We start from the raw sequence: 18927 nt of genomic DNA, 5'->3' as shown, positions 1-18927 counted from the left end.
TGAGAGAGAGAGAGAGAGAGAGAGAAGGAATGTATGTATGTGAAAGGAGAATGTATGTGTGTGAGAGAATAATGTATGAGGGGCCGTACAAGCCATAATTTAGAGTATTAGTAGACTGTCTGTGATGGGTCCACAACATACTGTGTTTGAGAAACTTATATACAAGTATATGTCAACTTATTCTACTAACCTTATACCTACCCTACTGAGAGTTAGTATGCATGTAGTTGCAAAGTTACTTGTAGTTAGTAGAATGTCTAAAGTGGACTATCGAAAAATAAAGTCTAACCAGTTATTATTAACCATTAATAATATTTTTAAACAATCGTGCCGAACCATGTCGATAGATGGCAGTGCCCTGCCCGTACCGATAAGTACACAACAGTGATAGCAGACACAAGCCATAATTTTAAATATTTTTATAATTCCACATATATTCCGACTGAATAACTAGCAATAATCTAGCTCTTTGAGTCAGTACATTCAGAGAGACCCTGTGTTCGAGTGCTCTGTTGCATGGGCAGAAAAAAATCAAATGTAGATGTGCATTGGTAGTATTTTGACATATTTGAATAATGCAGCCAAACTAGAAGGGGCCAGTGGGCCTAAAATACACGAGATGTCGCTAAAACATCTACAACTCGTTGATTGAATGTGTGAATAGTAGACAGAAATAACGTCTTATTTCACTAAAATCCATTACGTGAGATATTGCTTATATATATTTCCAAGCAGCTTTCATTCTTCAGGGTCATTTACAGTGGGGGAAAAAATTATTTCATCCCCTGCTGATTTTGTAAGTTTGCATACTTGCAAAGAAATATACGTACTAGGTTCAATTATATAGAGGAAAAATACAAACAAAACAAAAACAGAAAGGCACATTACATAAAAGGTAAACTGATGAACATTTGATCGAGTGAAATAAGTATTTGATCCCCTACAAACCAGCAAGAATTCTGGCTCCCACAGATTGGTTATGTGCCCATGTGGAACACAGATTAATCCTGTCACTAAGAAAGTCCTCCTAATGTCAGCTAGCTATGTGTATGAAAGATAACTGTCCACAGAATCTGTATTTTCCATTCCAACCTCTCCACCACCATGGGCAAGCTTGTCAAAGGACATCAGGGACAAGATTATAGACCTGCACACGGCTGGAATGAGCTACAAGATCATTAGCAAGAAGCTTGGTGAGAAGGATACAGTTGTTGCGATTATTCGGAAATGGAAGAAATACAAAATAACCATCAGTCGCCCTTGGTCTGGAGTTCCATGCAAGATCTCATCTCAAGGGGTTAGGATGATCATGAGAAAGGTGAGGGATCAGCCCTGAACTACACGGGAGGAGTTTGTTATTAATGATCTAAAGGCAGTTGAGACTACAGTCACCAAGCAAACTGTTAGTAACACACTATGCCACAATGGATTGAATTCCTGCAGAAAGGTTCCCCCTGCTCAAGAAGGCACATGTACAGGCCCGTCTGAAGTTTGCCAATAAACATTTCAATGACTCAGTGGCTCAAGGCTTAGGAGAAAGTGCTGTGGTCAGATGAGACCAAAATTGAGCTCTTTGGCCGTGAGGGAGAGAAATGATCCCATGAACACCATCCCAACATTCAAGCACGGATTTGGAAACATGCTCTGGGGCTGTTTCTCTGCTAAGGGTACCGGACGGCTTCACCGCAGAGAGGCCCATGGACGGGACCATGTACTGTAAAATCTTGGACGAGAACCTCCTTCCCTCTGCCAGAACACTGAAGATGTATCTTCCAGCGTGACGATGCAAAACGTATTGCCAAGGCAACAAAAAAGTGGCTCAAGAAGCAGCACATTATAAGGTCACGGAGTTTCCAGACATTAATCTTATAGAAATTCTGTGGAGGGAGCTGAAACTTTGAGTTTCCAAGCGACAGCCAAGAAACCTTAAGTATTTAGAAAGGATCTGTAAAGAGGTGTGGACCAAAATCCCTCCTGAGATGTGTGCAAACCTGGTGACCAACCACAAGAAACATCTTATCCCTGTGCTTGGTGGTTTCTCCACCAAGTACGAAGTCAGGTTTTGCTGGGGGATCAAATACTTATTTCACTCACTGAAATGCAAATCAATTTATAACCATTGTATATTGTTTTTTTTCTGGATATTGGTTGATATCTTTTGGTCTCTATCCATTAAAATATCTCACAATCCAAAGCACACCACATCGAGTGTCAAACATGGTGGCGGCAGTGTTATGGCATGTGCATGTATGGCTGCCAATGGAAAGGCTCACTGGTGTTTATTGACGATATAACTGCTGACAGAATAGCAGGATAAATTCTTTAAGGTCTTTAAGGCTATACCCTCTGCTCACATTCGTCCAAATGCTACAAAACTCAGCTTCACAGTGTAGATGGATAATGACTCCAAAAAGTCTTGAGTTGCTTTCGCAGTATTTTTAAAGGCAAATAAATGGAATATTCTTCAATGGCCAAGTCAGTCGCCTGATCTCAATCCAATAGAGCATGCTTTTCAGTTACTGAAGACAAGACTGAAGGGAGAAAGACCCACAAACAAGCAGTAACTCGAGGCGGCTGCAGTGAAGACCTGGCAAAGCATCTCCAGGGAGGAAACTCAGAAAAGGATTTTCATCCAAGTATTAAAATTGGGCTTATTTACAATTATGTAACTTTGTCCAAATTCTATTGAGCCCCTGAAAATGGAGGTACTTTGCTTAAAATGGCTGTAACTCCTAAATGGTAAATGCCATATTTTTGTAGAACCTCTTAAAATAAAACTAAAAGTCTGCATTTCAGTCATATCTTGATTGTTTTATTTCAAATCCATTGTAGTGGTGTATAAAGGCAAAAGCACAAAAACTCAAGTCAGTGTCCGAATACTTCCAGACCTGAGTTTATACAGTCGTGGTCAGAATTATTGGCACCCTTGGTACATATGATCAAAGAAGGCTGTGAAAATGTATCTGCGTTGTTAATCCATTTGATCTTTTCTTTAAAAAATTCACAAAAATCTAACCTTTCATTGCATTATAATAATTTAAAATGGGGGGGTCATATCATGTTTTTCTCTAATACACATTGCCCACAATTAACGGCACCCTTTTATTCAATACTTTTTTGAAACCTCCATTTGCCAGTTTAACAGCTCTAAATTTTCTCCTATAATGCCTGATGAGGTTAGAGAACACCTGACAAGAGATCAGAGACCATTCCTTCATCCAGAATTTCTCCAGATCCTTCAGATTCACAGCTCCATGATGGTGCTTCTTCTCTTCAGTTCACCTCACTCATTTTCTATAGGGTTCAGGTCAGAGGACTGGAATGGCCAGCAGAAGCTTGGTTTTGTGCTCAGTGACCCATTTTTGTGTTGTTTTTGAGGTTTGTGTTTGGATTATTGTACGGTTGGAAGATCCAAACATGGACCATTGTAAGATTTCTAACAGAGTCAGGCACCTGTTGATTTTTTTATCTGTTGGTATTTGATAGAATCCATGATGCCATGTGTCTAATCAAGATGTCCAGGACCTCCAGCAGAAATATAGGCCGCATCAACTCAGTGCCCCCTCTGGTTTTCACTAGCAGAGGAATCCAGTCCTCTGGGGCAGGATGCTCTAGCCCACAACTGGCCAGGTCAGTTACTGTATGCCTTTCCCCCTATACCATTGATCTTGGCAACTGTTCAGAGTCCTTCAGGGACACCACAGGCTTCTGCTAGTAGCGCCAAACTGGCCAGGGAGACCCTGATTTCCAGTGATGTACAGGCTCTTAGAAGAGGAGCCCTGGAGCCTTCTCAGGAGGAGGGATCTCCTCCACCAGTTGGGTGGTCAGATTTGGCACCCAAATCCAGATCGCCTAGAGCTCTGTGTTTGGCCTCTGAAGGGTCAGAACCACTTTTGAGAATCTGTGATGAAGATGTACAGAACACTATAATGAACTCTAGAGCGCCTTCCACCAGGAGAGCTTATGCATATAGGACGCAAATCGGGCAGCTTCTACCTTAAGGGTCTATGCGGCGGCGATTTCAGCACATCATGTACGAATAGATGGTCAGCCATTGGGATCTCATGCCTTGGTTACTCAATTCCTTAGAGGTGCGCATCAACTGCGCCCCCCTCAGCCCATTCGGGTACCCTAATGGGACCTGAGTCTTGTCCTGAATTCTCTTACATTACCTCCGTTCGAACCTCTGGAGCACGGTGACTTGAAGTGGCTCTCATTGAAGACAGCTTTTCTCTTGGCCATTACTTTGGCTAAACGAGTGAGTTACACGCGTTATCAGTTAACACAACTTGCATGCGGTGGAATGCTGATGATTCAGTAGTGACGTTGTGGCCAAACCCAGCATTTCTCCCCAAGAGGCTCTCTGCCCTGTTTAGAAATCAGGCTATTGAGCTGGCAGTATTTAATCCTCCAGGGTTGGATACACAAGGAGGAAGTGAATGCAGACTTTTGTGCCCAGTAAAGGCTCTCCGTGGCTACATCAGGGCCACAAAAGATTTTCAGCAATCAGACCAACTTTTTCTCTGTTTTGGGGGGCCGAAAAGAGGTCAGCCCCTCTCAAAGCAAAGATTGTCGCATTGGGTAGTTGAGGCTATCACCCATGCTTACCAGTCTAGTGGATGTCCATTGCCATCGGGAGTGAGATGTCATTCAACAAGAAGCATCTCAACGTCTTGGGCGGCATTAAAAGGTGTCCCTTTAAGCGACATCTGTGCGGCAGCTACATGGTCATCTACAAACACATTTTCCCAATACTACAGGATTAATGTGGCTGCATACTTTTGAAACAGCTGTCCCGTTGGGACCCTCAACTTTTTAGAGGTAAACATGACCTCCTCGTGACCTTGTGGTTATAAGTCATCCATTGTGAAAGCACTGCCTCTGGCAGTCAGTAAGAACGAAATAGAACAAGAGTTACGAATGTAACTGCGGCTCTATGAGTTCTGGATGACCGCCAGAGCTTTGTCACTCGGAGTCAAGGCGAGAAGATTCCGTAGGGACAGTCTGCAGGAAGTCACGGGGTTAAATAGGGGAGGACCCCCGAGTCATCTTGGCCACGATGGACTTTGTTTGTATTAAGACTCGACCTGTGCATCTGCGATGATATAACATTCAGTGTGAAGCACTGCCTCTGGCAGTCATCCAGAACTCATAGAACCGCAGTTACATTCGTAACTCTCGTTTTGTAACATTTTATGTTGATTGGAAATTCTTAATTATTGCCCTGATGGTGGAAATGTTATCTTTTGCTGCACATCAGAAATATATTCTTTGGTTTTTCTCATTGTGATGGATGATTAAGGGAATTTGGGCTTTGTTTTCCCTCCTATTTATATTTATATGAAACAGGAAGCTATGACTGGATTATTTCATGTTCATAATCACCCTGGAGTGCTCAAAATTGTAAATATGAATGGGAATATACTTCAGAGATATTTTACTCATAAGAATTTCTAGGGGTACCAATAATTGTGTCCAACGTACATTTGAGAAAAACATTTATTTCATAATGAGATTTCCCCTGATTTTCAATTGTTTTAGTTCAATGAAAGGTTAGATTTTTGTGATTTTTTTTAAATAAAAGATCAAAAGGATTAATAATGCAAGTTTATTTTCAGAGCCTTCTTTGATCATATTTACCAAGAGTGCCAATAATTCTGACCACGACTGTATATGTATATATATATATATATATATATATATATATATATATATATATATATATATATATATATATATATATTACACATTACAGCACTGATCATCAGCTTTGTCAACTCAAGATTTGATCCTGAGTTCATGGAGTGCATGCACGTAAAAGTGCGACATCAGTAGCAAACAGACAATCACGTCTTGAAACAATAGTCAACAATTCAATGCTCTATTCTGCCAAAGATTTAACAATATAAAAAACAAAGCCTGCCCACCTAAACCAGCTTCATGGTATAGGCCCCAGGAATTTTATGTCCATTCAAAAGTGCAGATTAAAATATAACCTTGAACGTAAATATCTTTTTGATTAAACCTCACAATAAAGACAGGAAAAGGAATATGACGTAAAATATTTTATTTTGTTTTGTAAATGTTTCTAAACCTGATTCCACAAACTCCAAAACCCACACGTTGTATACTTCAAAAGAAAAAGAAAAAAAAGCTTTGTTTTAACATTGGATACTACTATACAGGACAAAGAAAAAAGACAAATACTGTTAAATGTCTGAATATTGTACAAGGAGGAAGAAAAATATCCAAGAAACAAATTTTATTACAGCCAGTCACTGAGAAATTATGTACAATTGATTTATCTGAAAATTGAAAAAATACATCATGCCATGTATATTACAAGCTCTGGACTGTTTAAGAATGCCAACAATTGTAGTCCACATTAGTTGTGCACATGAAAAAACTTCATTTCAAACCGGTCTGCAAAGTGCTACTACCAGGTTTGAATTATTTCATTGAGTGAGACATCATACCATGATTTTTACTTTTACCAACACCAAAAATAAGTCATATTTTATTCTTTAAATGTAAACAAGAAAGAATCATACTTTACATTTCATTAAATGTCTACGCATTAAGTTTTCTGAATGTGAAAGGCATTGAACTTCATCTCTGAAGTTCTAAACGTGAGTCTATGCTGTGGAGGGTTAAGAACAGCTAGTGCTCGCTATTGGGAACTATCAAATGCTTTATGGGTGACTTCAAATGGGAATTCACAGCGCACACTAATCTGATGAACAGAGTTAATATTTCACAATCACAGCATGATTCGTGCTCGTTTAGATTGTGAAAATATAATAAAAAAAAGCAAAAGGAAAAAGTTCTTCAAGTGGTCAGATCATTTTAGACAATATTGATTCTACATTCTAAATACAACAAAAATACTCTGAATTCATTTTTTACAGAATCTGTACAATTTTATACAATACATATACTCTCAAAATTATATCGTCACATCCTTCTTAAATACTTTTTTTTTTCCATTTCATTTTGTTGAAAACAAACAAAAGGTCACCCAGACAGCTATGATAAAGTTAAGGTAACATTTGGTCGAGTATTTAAAAATTTTCATTTATAGATGGATATTTACACATCATATAAAGTAACATGTTCTGACCAATCGGCAGGCTTTCCCAGCAGCTCAACTCTCTGCTTTTGCACATCTTTAAAAAATAGCTTCAATCAATAATAAATACAAAAGCGGTCTCTTATTTTACAGAAATCAAAACAAAGGAAAAAATAAACTGACTCATGGAATCAAGTATTTAAACGGTTTCTTTCTGTTTTAGTGCAAGTTAATAATTCCCTTAGCTTTATCCCTAAGGAAGTCTCCTCAGTACATTCCTTGTTCAGTGGTGTCTACATTTCTGTAACTATATGTGTATATATTTGTGTGTGTGTGTGTGTGTGTGTGTGTGTGTGTATATGTGTATATATATATATATATATATAATTTTTTTTTTTTCCCAGAGGACCTGCCTCTTTATATCTAAATAAGGCTGTGGCCAGCACTTTCAAGCCTAAGCCAACCTGAAAATCCTGTTTACCACTCGATCGCCATCTGCCGGAGCGCAGCGTCTCATCTCTCACGCAGGAAAAAATACACTTTCATTTACATTGTCTTTGCAATTCAGAGTTACCAGTGTGCAGCCTATTTTATTTTAGGTGAAGGTGCTCAATCATACTACTACATCAATTCTTCTGCCACTGACCCAAAACAGACCAGTGGAGTCGTTTTAATTTTAAACACCAGGCCATTATGCCTTTAAAAGCGCCTACAGTTCTGCGGTCTACATCATGCCCTAACAATGTTTTTTTTTGTGTTTTTGTTTGTCTGTCATATATTATATATAAATCAGAATTGAAGTAATTTCCTGGGCCTAAAAAAAATAATAAAAAGGAATGTGTGTGTTCAATTGTCTCACTGTCATCTTTCAATTCATCCATTTCCGGCAGTTAACTGCACCACAGTGACAAGGGATTTTATGCTGATCGTCCTCCAGATCAAACTTGTAGTCATAACACAACTGGAAAAGAAAGAAGAAAAAAAAAAAAGTGACCACAATGTTAAGTCATCGGGCCATATTTTATAGATTTGACTGGTAGGATGAACTAGCTTTACCTCTTCGCCTCTCTGGATTCTGCGGTTGGAGCTGATGATGATTTTGTGACCTCTCTCAAAGCTTACAACCTCAGCAATGCAGTTGGGTGCACAGGAGTGGTTGATATACCTGGTGGTAAAAAGAATGTTAGAAATAAATTGACTAGTAGACTCAGACTGAGGCCAAAATATACTATGTGAATGCATATGAAAGCATATGTTGTTAGCTATGATTTTGTGTGATATTGCATTCTGTTGTGATAGAAAGCAATTCATCGCATAATCCGAGTATGCAGTTGATATTAAAAGCTCCAGTAGCTATATGAACACTTACACATGCAAAGCCTTGGCCAAGCATTTGTGTTTGTGTACTTGTGTATAGTATGCATTTGGCCCTAGTGTCTAAAGCAAGCACTGCTGGCATTAAAAAATTCAATAAAATTCAAGTTAATTTTCCACCTTGCAGGTCCTCCTGAAATAGTCGCATCAATTACATGCTCACTGTCAATGCGAAACATGTAGACTCCACGATTCTGAAAAAAAACAAAAAAATCAATTAACAACATATTGACAGAACACGCACTTGTTCAGCATGACTCAAGATTATTTTAGATTCAGTTTTATTAAAATGCATACCTGTGCCTCGTACATCTTCTCTTTTCTGTTTGCCACCTCATTGCGAATGATGGTACCAATGTATTCAATAACCATGGTGTACTTCTCAATATCCCTAGCAGCGTACAGCCCTAAACCCTGAATTAAAATAATGCAAATCTCAAATTACTACAGGTTTGAGTCAAGACAGAAAAAGATTGTTCAGAATATCACTGCTATGTGTGTGTGTGTGATATGAGTGGTTATGTTATGCATGCTATTCCAAACATTGTTTTTTAAGATACTAAATCCCATGAGATCATTATTTTCCCTAATACTCTAAGCCACAATGATCTTTCTACCTGTATGCGTGAACGAGCCAGGTAGACGTTGAACTTCCACTCAGCCTTCATCCGACGATACTGAGAGGACTTGGAATGGACAAACTGCTTGCTGTATAGGGCAACACCCATCTCAGCCGGGTTCCCAGTGCTCTGCAGGGTCTTAGAGGAGCTACAGCTGGTGAGGGTATGAGGCCTGCATCAGAAACATAAGCATATGTGCCTCATTTAAAAACAAACAAACAGCACTGGCTTATATTGGGTCCTATTCAGAACCATTTTTGAGGTCATTTTTTCAAGAAACTGAAGACATTTATGCTGTTTACTTCCATCAACGGCATTCTTCTGCTGAAGTGGACCAAACATACTAATAGAAACACTCCAACAGTATACTAGAGTATTATACTCTAATAACGGTCTGTTATGCTGAATCTACAGTGCCACAGTAAAACAAATTAATTTATCCAAGCAGTTTTTGAATGTGCAGAGAAAGATCGTAATGAAAATAATGCAAAGACATTAAACAAACAATATGCATACACAAACACGCAACATGAACAATGTAGTCTGATTTCTCAAACAAATTGTTTTTTGATAATCCGTTGGTTTTAACTTCACTGAACTGCATGACTTTTTGTCCATGTACAACTCAAAATAAACCAATTCTCGTCACTTAGTCTCCTCTTTTCATATTAAAATGGATGCTGAATGTTTGATTGATTGAGGGCCATGTTAACTCACAGCAAACCGAGCTCACAGGCTACACCGGGACATGAATGGATGTTCACTGACACACCACAGGGAAAGCAGGAAATCCAATACAAACATGGAACGGAAAAGAAAGTTTAAATTATACAGAATACCTTAACACGAACCTCTTGACATGTGTGCAAGCTTTTGGTTCAGAGCGGGCACATCCAGAAGGGTTGATGGCCAAGGGCAGCTGCATCAGTGGGTTACGGCCATAACGGAACGTGTACAGCTCACACGCTTCAACTCCAGGGAGCTAAAAGCAAAGACTAACGTTATAACACCATTACTAAGAAAGGAATGTTTACAAAAAATAAGGTTTATTGATACTAAAAAAAATGTGGATAATTAAAAAATAAACTTTTTTTTTCAGCAAATGGAAATTTATGGCATAAAAGAAACAAGCAAAAACAACAACAACAAAAATAGGGCCTGTTTCATTACCCACACCTGTGGTCTTTGGTCACTTGAAAACACTGAAAACACATGTACCAGACAGGCAGTATGGAATACTGTGCCAGGTCTAAGAAATGCCACAGCTCAAGTGACCTTAATGCATGCTATTTTATAAAACAACTTTGCAACTGATTTTTATCACTTAATTAGAAGCACAACAATTCATTGTTTTGTCTGTTACTTAGGAACTACTGAACTCATATTTAGAAGTTTGTTAAATTCAAAGTTCTATGTACACTTGCAGTCTTCATTCACATTTAAAAACTTAATCCAGGAGATAATGTCATGTAAGTAGACAAGTGGTCATGTGCAAAGACTACTGGGTACTCAGACAGATCCAAAAGTTGAGATGTAGACATCCATTCAACAATGAGAATTTGTGCTTTTAGAAATCTAATTTGCTGTTTCCACTCAAATTTACATTTACCACGTCTCTTTCCACACCCACAAAAAACATCTTCTATCTGTCAAGTACTAAATCAGAGCATTCGTTAGTCAATAATTGCTTAAAGCATAATTTGACCATCACTTACAGATTCTACAATCCTGGTAACAGCAGATACAGTCAGTCCAAACAGATCCTCTCCCTTCAGGTAAACTGGGAAGAGCTTCAGAGATCCTGTCTCGTTTCTTCTCTCAGCCACAGGCTCCAGAACTTTATCCCACACACCTGTACCACAACATGAGGAAATTCTTATATAGTTTCCCCCCTCCCACAAAACAACGTGAGAATTCAACAAAATAGATTTTTCTTAGACGATGACTTCTTTTACACTAGAAGGCTTAATGTCATCTAATCTACAATGCAAAATCTTATTTCTATTCTTGCTTAGATATCTCTGGTGGAAAAAACCCCAGAACTGGTTAACAGTGTAAATGCCATTAGGTGCAACTGCTTACTTTTTGGCGAGGATCCAGTAAGAACCAAGTCATCGTAACCTTGCTCCACCACACGGATGATAAACTCAGGTTCGCCATCTTTCTCATCAATGGAACACACGTAGTGGCAACGACGGTTGCCATGACGCATGCTCCAGTAGATCCGGCTGGCCTCGTAGCCCACAGGAAAAATGGCAGACATCGAGTGGAAGGCCTGCATCTGCTGAGGGAGCAGCTGACCGACTGCATGGAATACCAAGCTGCCTACACGGAAGGTGTGCTCCCGCTCACCCCTCTGGATGATGCTGGCGATCTGCCGTGCCTCGTCCCTCTGTACGTAGACCCTGCGGAACACTGCAAAGCAGCGGAGTTCACGCTCGGTCCCTGCCAGCCCACCTCCTATTGAGCCAGTTCCTCGGGGTCTGTGGAGGTGGCACAGCATAGTCTTGTCTTTGAAGAACATGCACTGTGCTTTAAGGGCGCAAGTGAAATGGTACGCATTAATGCAACGCAAGCGGTGGCAGCCACTTGTGGCACCGGTTTGCTGACAGTACGCACAGCGCACCGATAGGCCTCTCCTCAGGGCCAGCTCTACATTAATGAGTGCTCCAGCCTGGGTCTCGTAGACTTCAGTAGACCAGAGGGCACAGTTAAGGTGAACCCATAAGTCCAGATCAAGATTTAGCAGACGGGCCGGCCCATCAGTGCGCCCGTCACCTTCTTCGTGGCAAAAGCAGCAGCGGCGCAAGTCTCTGGGCATGGGCTCAGGCCTAAGAGACGTCCCCAGTTTTTTCAGTAGTTCATCAACCTCTTCCTCCTCCGGTAGGTGGTAGTTACCCTTAGGCACCATAATTTGAACGCTCCACTTTCTCCAGCGTAGAGCCTTAAAGCGCTTTCCTATTAAATACAGAGGGTCATCCCCACCGTTGTGTACCGCTCGTGGCCGAGGCTTTAGCTTGACTGTGACCTTTAGTGCATCAGTCTTGCTATCTCCTCTGAGTGTCTCAGAAGTAATGGAGGGGAAGGATATTATCGTAGTTGAAGGTGGAGAATGCTTATGTTGCAGCTGGGCCAAACAGTGCACATCAAGATCTGATATATTGTTACTGTATTGATGAAGCACCTTAGTAGGATTCTGCTTGTCTTCAGAGTCAGATGTTGGAGGCAAGTTTGACTGTGAGAACAAGAGACAAAGACAAAAAGGAATTTTTAGTCTGCATTCTTTGGGCAATAAGACTGTTCTCTTAAAGAAAATGGCACCAGTAGCACTTCAGATATATAAAAAATACTGATGCGACCATTTAGTGCTCTTAAAGGGTTACTCCACCCCAAAATGAAAATTTTGTCATTAATCACTAATCATTAATCCCCCATGTCATTCCAAACCCATAAAAGCTTTGCTCGTCTTCGGAACACAATTTAAGATATTTTAGATGAAAACCAGGAGGCTTGTGACTGTGGATATTCGCCAAAATGGCACTACGCTGACTCAGAGGAGACGAATCGTTGACTAAAGTCGTTTTTTTTTCTTTGCGTACAAAAAGTATTCCTGTAGCTTCATAACGTTACGGTTGAACCAATGATGGCAGATGGACTATTCTGACGATATTTTTTATACTTTTCTGTGCCTTGACAGTGTTAATTGTTTGACAGTCAATGAGACAGTCACAAGCCTCCTGGTTTTCATCCAAAATATCTTAAATTGTGTTCCGAAGACGAATAAAGCTTTTACAGATTTGGAACAACATGGGGGGTAAGTGATTAATGACAAAATTATAATTTTGGGGTGGAGTAACCCTTTAAAGTCTCAGGAAGTTTACACGTTTTTAAACTTTAGACAGTGTTTTAAATTTAACAGTGATAAAATACTTTCATGTTCAATTTAACGATGAAATTATTAATAATTCGCACTGGTCTCTTGATAACCAATTAAGAATTTATGGTCGTTACTAGGGCTGTCAACGTTAACGCGTTAACACATGCGATTAATTAAAAATTTTAGGCCCGGTTTCACAGACAGGGTTTAGACTAAGCCAGGATTAGGCCATAGTTCAATTAGGACATTTAAGTAATTTTTATAAACATGCTTAGAAAAAAAACATTACCTGGGTGCATCTTGAGACAAAACAAAGGCACTGATATATTTTAAGATCAGTCAGTGCAAGTTTATTTCTGCTGAAACAGCTAAGACTTACATTTTAGTCTATGACTAGGCTTAAGCCTTGTCTGTGAAACCGGGGGTAAATGTGTTAATATTTTTTTAACTCAAATTAATCGTTTGATAAGGTTTGACCCCAACTTTTTGCCGTCATCGCAGCGCGGAAGGTAATCATTGCCTGCGTCCCAATGTGCACACTATCCATCCTAATTTCTATGTGATATTAGTAATTTTCAATACTATTTAGGGCAGATAGGGTGGATAGTATCCGCATTGGGACGCAGGGATTGTGTGATTATGATCGGGCTAGACGAAAGTGAAGCGAATGCGGAGAGAGAGAGCGAGTGTGTCTGAGAGAGAGAGAGAGAGAGAGAGAGATAGATATATATACTCATATGTGACAAGGGTACAGCGAACCAGTGTTGCCAGGGTCACGGTTTCCCTGCACAATTGGGCTATTTTGAAAATACAGTCATGGGAAAAATTACAGAGCCATGGGTTGCAGTTTTTTGGGCTACTTTTATAATGTACCGCGGCCGCCCAAAGTACATGTGATCGCAAAACGAAGTTATTACAAACACTCGATGGTGGTTTAAAGTGAGTTCTGAGTAAAAGTGTACTATTAATTGTCTTGTGTAGCATGATGCTAATGTTAGCTCTAATTAGGGCTGCACGATTAATCGCATGCTATTGTCATGTGCATCTCGTCAGTAAAGCCGGTTCTTTGATTAACGGTAAATCTCCATCACCTGCTATCAGATGGAGCGGCATTTAATACACGGAGCCGTAGTTCGCTGACAAGCCACGCAAAATCGCGTTCATAATCGCTGATAAATCGCATTCGATTATGAACGCGATTTTGCGTGGCTTGTCAGCGAACTACGGCTCCGTGTATTAAATGCCGCTCCATCTGAAAGGATGTGATTAACGCGATTACATTTTTTAATCGATTGACAGCACTAGTCGTTACTAAAGGAGACTTCATGAGTGAGTAGCATCACTTGGCTTTCTAAATACAGCAGCAGATCCCACACTTTCAGTATGAAAGCATAACACAAGCTGGCTGTTATAGTTTCAGGCAGTTGATGACTTTATAACCTGATTTCATGTGGTTTCTACTTACCTTGGCATCTACCAATTTAGTCTGCATGGCCGCTGAATACAGAACAAAGCAATTATGGCTGCAGAAGACAAGGGTCCACTCAGCTCCTCCATGGCCCTGCAGAAAGAACATCTGTGAGATCAGGCTCACCCTAGGCAGAAGCTGTAAAATGGGGGGGAAACAGGGCATGCCATTTCCCATCTACTGTCGCAAATTATCATTAGATCGAAATGCCTCACTGGCAAGAGATCAAAGCTTGCATATGTTGCAAACCTTTGTTGTTGCCATAAGGAATTAGATTTGCATACTATTAAAAGGAAAGGGTGGGAGACATCAAAGGTGTCCCATGATTTAAATAACCTGAAATGGGCTTAACTGTTTTTGAACTTGGGTATCTCACAGCCTTTAACAAACCGTGCTTTGGTACACACAATCCCTTGGGTAATGTCAGTTAACCCAGTGACTGTAGCAGGGTGGATTTTCACTTCCCATCAGGGACTGGATTAGCATAATTGGAGCGCTATTCTGTGCCTCCTTGAGAGGGTTGAACATTTTCAAGTGCTCTGTGGCCCTCAGCTTCAGCCTTCTTCAGTGCTATATGTAGAGGATGTAGTTTAGACCCACACCAACTGATTGAGCAAACACGAGGCCCTTAGGTAGTGATATGAGATCTAATGACTCAACAAGGCATCCATGAGAAACTAGAATACATATGCGATAAATGACAGTCTTCTGGGAAGGGTAATTTGGCAGTCTTAACTTTGTGTTTTATACCTGTTTATTTATTGGCAGGTCTTTGGTGGACTTCCGAACGCCATTTCCAAGAACCACCACCCTGCAATTGGAGCACCACTGTGGTTTAGGCCCTGGACTGCTTCCACCCAAATGATAGTCTGGTCTGACCACAATTGAACCTGGAATAAAAGAAACATGGCAATCAAACCTACAAATCATGCATTTGGAAGAAAACTTAAGTTGAAGAGATTTCTGACAAATTACATCCTTCAACTTATTTCAACCAATCCGTAAAACAATATATTCCACTCACTTAGCAAATGAATCACAATGAATTACATTTATATTTCACTTCTGTCTTTAAAACATGAACATGTACAGGTGCATCTCAAAAAAATAGAATATCATGGAATCGTTCTTTATTTTTGGTAATTTAATTAAAAAAAAGCAAACTTCCTTATATTCTAGATGTTTCTGATGGTTACAACTTATAGCTTAGGAAAATAAAAAATTCAGTATCTCAAAAAATTAGACTATTTTCTCAAAGATCAATCAAAAAAAGATTTACAAAACTTATTCAAGATAAGTGAATCTGACGAAGGCGATATATCAGCGATAATGAAAGCGATATTGCGTAGCTTGTCAGTGAACTACGGCTCCGTGTATTAAATGCCGCTCCATTAAATGCCGCTCCACCTGTGGTGATGTGACAATAAAAGTGATTTGATTTGAAAACAGGTGATGGAGATTTAGTGCTAATCAAGGAACTGGCTTTACTGACGATATCCGCATACATATCGCCCAGCCCTAGTTCTAAACTAGCCCAAGAGGTACCCAGTATCTATACTCCAAATTCAAACTAATTAAGCTCAAAATGGAATATTCAAATTTTCTGAGATATAAAATGTTCTATATTTAAAGATATTGACAATCAAAATCAATATTTGCATCTAGAAGTCTGTCTGTTGAAGTGGGTGAAATGAGTGCCTGACTTGTTACATATACTCACCATCCCTGAATGTCTGGTGTGATAGTGGGGCACCTGGTGGTCTGTGGAGCCTCATACCAGGTTGTTGTTGGAACAGGCCAGTTTGAGGGGGTACCTTAAGTCCACTCAACATGTCTATTGAGCTGCGGTGCTCTGGGCCTGGAGAGCAAATCACCTCCAAGTTCCCGGGTATGGACACACAAAACATGTTCGCCAGTGCTGACACAACTCCTTGAATGTTCTGGGACATAAGCAGACATATGGTCAGAGGTGAGATGTAATCATTCTTGCTTTGAACATTACTGCTATAGAATGGATGATATAATTGCAGACACTTACTTGTGCTGCCACTGGGTTCAGGGTAATAGATACAGATACCAGGTCAGTTTGTGAGCATGTAGAGAGCTGTTCAAATTGCGATGCAAAGAAACTGTTTGGTGGCTCTGTCTTGACTTCCCACTGCCTGGCTTCAGAACCTAAAGGCAAAACAAGTTGCACATACTAATAATAAATTGCACTTAACTTAAAAAAATATTTTACTTTATTGAATATTTACACAATATTACACAAGCAATTATGCTGTTGTACAAAACTTGCATGGTTGAGATCCAGGTGTCTTATATGGAAGCCCGTTTCTACCACTGAATAAAAAATAAAACAAGGTAATTGCGACTTTTTATCTCGCAATTCTGACGTTTTCTCAGAATTCTGAGATATAAACTCGCAATTCTGACTTTTTCTCTCAATTGCGAGTTTATATCTCACAACTCTGACTTTCTCGCACCATTAAAACACTCTCCGTGTAAGGCTTTGCAGTGCTTTGTTCAATTTTCTATAGATGAACTATATATTGAACTAGATGAATCATGCATCCGAATTTGATTTTTGAACAAACATAAAAATGATTCATTATTCTCCAATTTTGCGCTGGCGCACAGCTTTCAGACACAGCATTCTTCATTTTTTTATAGTTCTGAGTTTGAAGAATTGCGAGAAAAAAAGTCAGAATTGTGAGATAAAAAGTCACAGTTACCTTGTTTTATTTTTTATTCATTGTCAGAAACGGGCTTCCATATTCTTAGGATGAAGCCTAATAGAGTGCAAAAATCAGGTTCTGGAAGTAAAAACTATTAATTTTCTCCATAGGGAAATACATTTTTAACAACAACTGATAAACCTTTAAAGTGTCACTGAAAAGGGGGCGGGCACTGTTACACTCTGTTATGTATAGTGTTAATACAGAAGACAATTGCTAGCACATTATATTAGCCTTACGTCATTATCTTTGATTTCTGTCTAACCTGTCAATATTCTAAAACAGCTTTCGCATAAAGTGCACACACACAATGTCTTAAATGTCATATGATGCTATTTCAAGTTTTCCTCTCTCTTTGGAGTATTACAAGCTGTTTGTGCATAGATAAGATCCCTGAAGTTGCAAAGATTAAAGTCTCAAACCCAAAGAGATATTCTTTATAAAAGTTAAGACCAGACCACGCTCTCCTAAAACGGCTCATTTAAACACGCCCCCACGTCTACATCACTGTGTGGGAAGATTTGCATAAGACCGGCCAAATGTATACGCAAAGAAAGAGGGCGTGCCACCAGCACCATGTCCTGGAGAAGCTGTGTTTCGTTGTGAAAATGAGACTACTTTAAGCTTCGAAAGAGGACACAATTAGAAATCAGTGGCTAAGTTGTATTTACAACACTGTTCTAGAACAGTTCAAACCAAATATTAGAGTGTGCGTAGTGCATTTTATGGAGGACTATTTCATGAACCTGGGAGAATAGCCTACAATGCCAGCTGTGCACAAAGGCTATTTCTATAAAGTGGGGAAATTCCAACTTTGCAAGGACAGTCTGGCGCTTCTGACTCAGCCTGTTAGTATGTTTTCATATTTAAAGAATTTGCCACTGGCTATTCAAATGCGAGTTTTGAGCTGTGTAGAGTAGCGCTTGTTGTTTGTCATTTCTCCGATCACAAATGCAGACATGGTAATGTTTGAAGTGTAAAAAGACAGTATAAGTCATTATAACCAGCAATTATGTTTCCACTAGATGCAACAAATGCCTCGTTTATAATGGGTTTTTATTGTTTTTGTCTTATCGTGCCGGGACACGGCATCACGATATGGTAAGGGGAGTAACATTTCCGTCACACGCTTGAGGTATTCGGCCAATCACAATGCACCGGACAGCTAGCCAATCAGAGCACACCTCGTTTCTCAGAACGATGAGCTTTAAAAGTAAAAATCGACGCGTTTCAGAGAGGTGGAGCATAGAGGAGCAACAATAATGTTCAGTATGTGGAACATAATGTGGTTTTTAACCTTAAAATACACAAAATAATGTTCTTTTTAGCAACATCATATGACCCCTTTAATATGCTATCTCAGTCTCTTCAGATTACCTTTACCACTGGTGCTGCAAAGAATGGGGATGGCTGGAGAGACCGCAGGGGATGGCAGTTCCTCTTTAACTCTAGAGAGATCTGGATAACGGCTGATTTCCATGCCAATCACACTCTCAGGAGAGGATGATGGGACATAACTTTCTGGAGTGTCCCTGTCGACACAATGCTCCTGACCCCTATTACAGACACAAAGGGACAGAACCATTATATACATTCTAACCTAAACCAAGACTTTATGGTTTACAATAGGTAGTCTCAGGGTCAGAAAGTGATCTCATGCATATCGCAACTAGATGTGCTTGAGCACAAATGCTTTTTTTAAAAGTAAGCGGGGCTCTTGGCCAGAATAAACTATATGGCTTTATGTTAATAGCCAAACGTTTGGCTACACGAGACAAAACAAT

The 18927-nt window shown here is 39.7% G+C and overlaps 1 protein-coding gene across 8 annotated transcripts in view; it reads right to left on the bottom strand.

The window, feature by feature from the left end:
* Nucleotides 1-18927, bottom strand: part of LOC306865118 (histone-lysine N-methyltransferase 2C-like) — a 132361-nt gene that overhangs the window by 2221 nt on the left and 111213 nt on the right. For 5 of the 8 annotated variants that reach the window (XM_079409495.1, XM_079409498.1, XM_079409497.1 and 2 more), the window contains 13 exons: nucleotides 18521-18699; nucleotides 16447-16583; nucleotides 16129-16348; nucleotides 15159-15298; nucleotides 14406-14501; nucleotides 11146-12298; nucleotides 10779-10915; nucleotides 9903-10045; nucleotides 9061-9235; nucleotides 8741-8857; nucleotides 8564-8637; nucleotides 8126-8234; nucleotides 7412-8030 (listed from right to left, as the gene is read on the bottom strand). In XM_079409495.1, coding sequence (XP_079265621.1) covers nucleotides 7938-8030; nucleotides 8126-8234; nucleotides 8564-8637; nucleotides 8741-8857; nucleotides 9061-9235; nucleotides 9903-10045; nucleotides 10779-10915; nucleotides 11146-12298; nucleotides 14406-14501; nucleotides 15159-15298; nucleotides 16129-16348; nucleotides 16447-16583; nucleotides 18521-18699 — 2773 coding nt within the window. In that variant the 3' untranslated portion in view covers nucleotides 7412-7937. Of the gene's footprint in view, nucleotides 1-7411; nucleotides 8031-8125; nucleotides 8235-8563; nucleotides 8638-8740; nucleotides 8858-9060; nucleotides 9236-9902; nucleotides 10046-10778; nucleotides 10916-11145; nucleotides 12299-14405; nucleotides 14502-15158; nucleotides 15299-16128; nucleotides 16349-16446; nucleotides 16584-18520; nucleotides 18700-18927 lie in introns of those variants that run through there. The other 3 variants (XM_079409499.1, XM_079409502.1, XM_079409496.1) reach the window with 2 other exon arrangements.

Source organism: Barbus barbus (assembly GCF_936440315.1).
Source record: "Barbus barbus genome assembly, chromosome: 46".
Classification (NCBI taxonomy): Eukaryota; Metazoa; Chordata; class Actinopteri; order Cypriniformes; family Cyprinidae; genus Barbus; species Barbus barbus.
This window is presented reverse-complemented; position numbering and strand designations above follow the sequence as displayed.